The sequence below is a fragment of the Sorex araneus genome, chromosome 6 (genome assembly GCF_027595985.1).
Source record: "Sorex araneus isolate mSorAra2 chromosome 6, mSorAra2.pri, whole genome shotgun sequence".
Classification (NCBI taxonomy): Eukaryota; Metazoa; Chordata; class Mammalia; order Eulipotyphla; family Soricidae; genus Sorex; species Sorex araneus.
The window spans coordinates 109,106,690-109,112,098 of record NC_073307.1 but is presented as its reverse complement, the minus strand read 5'-3'; the positions used below and the strand labels follow the sequence as shown (position 1 = coordinate 109,112,098).

At 36.0% G+C, this 5,409-nt stretch overlaps 1 protein-coding gene across 1 annotated transcript; it reads right to left on the bottom strand.

The window, feature by feature from the left end:
• Positions 1-2,404: 2,404 nt before the first annotated feature.
• Positions 2,405-3,337, bottom strand: LOC101538466 (olfactory receptor 491-like). Its single transcript, XM_004613678.2, has one exon. It carries the CDS (start codon positions 3,335-3,337, stop codon positions 2,405-2,407), a length of 933 nt encoding a protein of 310 aa, XP_004613735.2.
• Positions 3,338-5,409: the final 2,072 nt, after the last annotated feature.

Here is a 5,409-nt window from a genome sequence, read left to right as displayed (position 1 = left end):
GTACCTCACAGTGATTGCCTAATAATAAATAATAAATAAATAAATAAATAAATAAATAAATAAAACAAAAATCCTGAGATAGCCCTCACTGAACAGAATTACTTGTAAATAAGGAAGACGCGGTACAATATTATTATTCAGGGCATATTTAGAGCTCACTAAAATTAGAAAATAAAATTATGTTCATCAGAATTTTAGTGTATGAAAATAATAACAAACTACTTATTTACAGTATTATAAAAGTTTGGGGGCTGGAGCAATAGCACAGCGGGTAGGGCATTTGCCTTGCACGCGGCCGACCCGGGTTCAATTCCCAGCATCCCATATGGTCCCCTGAGCACCGCCAGGGGTAATTCCTGAGTGCAGAGCCAGGAGTAACCCCTGTGCATCGCTGGGTGTGACCCAAAAAGCAAAAATAAAATAAAATAAAGTATTATAAAAGTTTAAAATTGCATCTATTTTAATCATCTTTAAATATAATTTCTTTCCATAAACTTCAATTCAGTGATAATCCCTGTAGCACATGCTACTCTTTGTAAGTATATCTAATTTTTTTCAACTAACAACTAAAGAAAAGAAAAACACAACTATAAGTTTTTAATAATCATTCAGGATCCATTTTATTTTATTCCAATTTAGTGAACTTTAGCTACATAAACTGGAGACTTATGTTGAGCTTCACTGACCATCCTTTCTTCCCTGGGGATTCCTGGATAGCCTTGTTTGGGTGCCCAGAATGACCATCCCACAGTGCACCTCAGCTTCAAACCAACATTTCCCCAAACGATGCAGTTTTTAAAATTTTTCTTACTATAAATTAAACTAAAGTGTAAATTATTTTTTAAGAATCTGTATTGCACTCACCTCAGAGCCAAAATGATCAATGCTAAATTCCAAGCAAAACTTTATAAAGCAGGAAACATTACAGTGTAACAGATTTCTGTTCACTGAATACTTGACACTGAGGCACATGAAAAGATATATTTGAATGTATCATTCCTTGGTCAAGAAACATAACTACACACATATTTTCAGGAGAATTGGATGTCTTCATGTGATAGGAAGGAAAAGGTACTCAAATAGAATGTGGGAGAACCCTCTGGGGATTATTTCTTGTCCCTTTGAGAAATAGTTTCTTGCATTTGTTATACAGAAACACTTATGGACTCAGGTGACTCATTAAGGTCAGTATTTTTAATAAGAAGTTTATTACTAGTTTGTGACCAGTAGGATAATCTTAGATAATATTTTTGATTGTGGGCCATAAGACTGAGTCCTGTACCTGTACCCAGGGAACTCTCTGACTCAGGGGTGCCATAGTAGTTGCTCAAGATAAAATCAGGGCACTGCTGCATGTAAGACAAGTGCCTTTTGCACTGTACTATCTTCATGGCTCAATTTGGGGGACTAGGACCTATTATTTTAGAATTAGTGATTATTAGATTATTGAAAAAGACAAGGTAATCTTTTTTTAAATTTAGTATATATAGACTTAGATTGTATATCTGTATTGAAAATCTTTTCCTCCTATCCCTCAACAGAATAGTACATTACGTTTTTCATGGCATCTGAGCACTCGTATGCCATTATGGGGCAGCTGTCCCAGAGATATCTTACTTTTATTTATATGTATTCATGATTGCATTGGGAGCTAACATCTTATGTTTTTGACGAGATCTAGTAAACACACCTCAAAACATGAGTTTGTTATACACATTTTGATTTTACACCTTCAATTTTTACTCAGTAATAAATTCATTGATTCTTATCATCTCATGCTGATTTATCTGCACATGGGAATTTGTTCTCAATCTAAAGCATGAAAATTTTTTTCTTCTGAAATATATAAACCATCTAACGTCATTGATCCTATTTCAAAGTTCTTTAGCTGTTATCACAAAGTAGATTGGATTATAATAACATATTTGGGTAACATAAAATTAGTAAATAGTACTTGATAGCTACAGATGTTCAATAACAATAATAATTAATGTGATTATAAAAGATTACAAGGTATCTTAGAATTGGTTAACATTTTATTAAAGTGATGGGTATATGGTTTTAACTCAATCAGTGTAGCAGTATTTTGTAGATTATAGTTATGGTTCTGGTAATAAAACTTTTTTAGGACACCTTAGATGTTAATCACTGTCACTGTCATCCTGTTGCTTATCGATTTGCTTGAGCGGGCACTAGTAATGTCTCCATTGTGAGACTTGTTGCTGTTTTTGGCATATTGAATACACCACAGGTAGCTTGTCAGGCTCTGCCATGCAGGTGGGATACTCTCAGTAGCTTGCTGGGCTCTCTGAGAGGGATGGAAGAATCGAACCTGAGTCGGCTGCGTGCAAGGCAAACTCCCTACCCACTGTGCTATCGCTCCAGCCCAAGATGCTAATAGATTCTATAAACATATCCTGATAGTTGTCTTTCTGAGAGCCTCCTTTACATCTCTGTTCCTCAGACTATAAATAAGTGGGTTCAACATGGGAATCACCACAGTATAGAACAGAGATATCACTCTGTTCTGCTCCGTTGAGTAGCTGGATTTGGGCAAGACATAAATGAAGAAAATAGTCCCATAGTAGAGAGTGACTGCAGTGAGGTGGGAGGAGCAGGTGGAGAAGGCCTTGTGTCGCCCTTCTGTGGAGCGCATCTTCAGGACTGTGATGAGGATGTAGATGTAAGAGAGAGCTATGACAAACACTGTAACCACCATGATGGACCCAGATGAGATGGAAGGAATAATTTCAATAACGGAGATATCTGAGCAAGACAGTTTCAGCAGAGGGGAGAAATCACAGAAAAAGTGATCTATCTCATTTGGTCCACAAAATGACAGACTCAATACACAACTAGCAAATGACCAAGAATTTATGCATCCGCCTAGGTAGGAAGCTATCAGTAAAACCATGCAGACTCTAGGTGACATGTGGGTGGAGTAGAGCAACGGGGAGCAGATGGCCACATAACGATCATAGGCCATAGCGGCAAGCAGAAAACACTCAGCTGTCCCAAACATGACCACAGAACAGAGCTGTGCTTCACAGCCAGTGACAGGGAGGACCAGATTGTATTTCAGGAATCCTATAAGCATAATAGGTACAACTGATGTGGAATACCCAATGTCCACAAAGGCCAAGTGACTAAGGAAGAGGTACATGGGGGAATGTAGTTGAGAGCAACTTCTTATTAAAATGATTATGCTGATATTACCCGTTAATGTAAAAGCATAAATTCCTAGAAATATTACAAAGAAGATGATACAAAGCGTAGGATCCTTTGTTAATCCCAAAATGATGAACTCTTTCACACTGGTATGATTTCCAGATTGCATCTCTGCTGTGAACTGTTCCTGTTAAAGTAAATGTGAATATTTATTAGTTTTATATTTTCATTCTACACATTTCTGGCTTTCTTTGGGAATTCTAAAAACTCAGTCACAGTGATTTTTTTCTTCTCTCCAGCCGGTAAATGTGACACTCTTCAAATTTTGTTAGTACCTATTTTGCACAAGGAGAAATAATTCATATTCCTTGGAGTTTGTCTTACATTATTTTATCTACTATCATTTTAAACCACCTCTTTATGACTCCCGTAAAGAACTTTTCCCATGTTGATAGCTATGATTCCATTATGTAAAGTTTTCAGTTCAAAATCCCACAAATTTCTCAAATTAGACCCCTCCATATTTAATCAATACCCTCTAATTTGCATTTATATATTTTCCTCCAACCTTCCTTCTTCATTTTACATGTCAAAATATAGCTTTAAAAGTAATATCTTGCCAAAGTAAAATATATATGTTAAAGGGAATTTTTTAAAGTTTCTTATTTTTTTTTGCAAGACTTCATGTTGAAAACTAAGCTTTTTGGCACTTACTGAATACTTGTATATATTATGTACTATATACATATGTTGATACCTAATTATGTGCACTTGAATCTTTGATAATATTATAGTGTCATATTTATATTTCAGTATAAAGTAAGTCTAGCGCCAGAGAGACGGTATAGGGGTTAATGTGCTTGCCTTGCATGAAACCCACTGTTGTTCAACCCTTAGCTTTGCACAAGGTTCCCTCAGCATCTCCAAGGGAAATACCTGGGCACAAAACCAGGATTCTACCTTGAGCACTGCTGAGTGTGGTTTCAAAATCAAATAAACTATACTAAATAATGAATTATTTTGTTCCAAAATAAATGCTTTCTAATGACATTGGGAAAAAACTGACATATCTATATGAAAAATTTCACACAAACCCAGTTTCAGTTACATAATTCAACTGATATCAATTGGTTCTTTCCCTGTATTTCACCCTTGCATATATTTTCTATAGCTTCTATAACATTGTGTATACATTTTTTAATATTGTGATTTTATTTTACACTTCAACTAGCAATTTCAATTAGCAATGTTATCTCACTGTCATTTTCTAAAAATATAATGTTTCTGATCTGCATAGATATTGCTGAATGGAATGATCTTAATTAAACCGATTGTCCACTGATTTTGAAAATCTCACAATTTTTTCACCTTAGAATTAGTAAATTTATTAATTGCACAAACCTTAGGAATATAGCATAACAATGATGGATTTATAAGGTAAGCCCATTCCTAGGTATTTTTCTTTTTCTTTCTTTTTTTTTTTAATTAGTGAATCACAATGAGGTTCAGTTACAGGCTCACAAACTTTTGTCCTTCCATTTCAGTCATACAATGATAGAGTACCCATCCCTCCACCAGTGTCCATTTTCCACCACCAATGATGCCAGCATCCCTCTCACCACCCCCACCCCATCCCCTCCACCCAACCCCGCCTCTATGGCAGGGCATTCCCTTTTGCTCTTTCTCTCTTTTTTGGATGTTGTGGTTTGCAATAGAGATATTAAGTGGCCATCATAGTTGGTCTATGGTCTACCTTCAAGGAAAAATTCCAAAAAAATAGTGTATTGGGGGGCTGGAGGGATAGGACAGCGGGTAGGGTGTTTGCCTTGCAAACAATCAAACCCAGTTCGAATCCCAGCATTCCATATGGTCCACTGAGCACTGCCAGGAGTAATTCCTGAGTGCAAAGCCAGGAGTAACCCCTGCGTTTTGCCTGTGATCCAAAAAGCAAAAAGAAGAAAAAATGAGAAAGAAAAGAAAAAAGTGTACTAGGTGCTGTAAAATAAATGCATCTCTATCATTTTCAATAATTAAAATACTTAACTGTTTAGTGTTACTTTTCATTTTGTTGAGTGGGTGCATTTTAATTAAGGAGTTTAGTACCTACTTTACATTTTGCATTGCATGAATCAAAGAAGTGTCTGTGTTTTGAGTTAGTCCAGAGAAGTAATGACTCAAAAGTGTGAAGTACTAAGGAAAGGCACAGAGCAGTTTCTGTAGTGCAATGCAATGGTTTTAAAG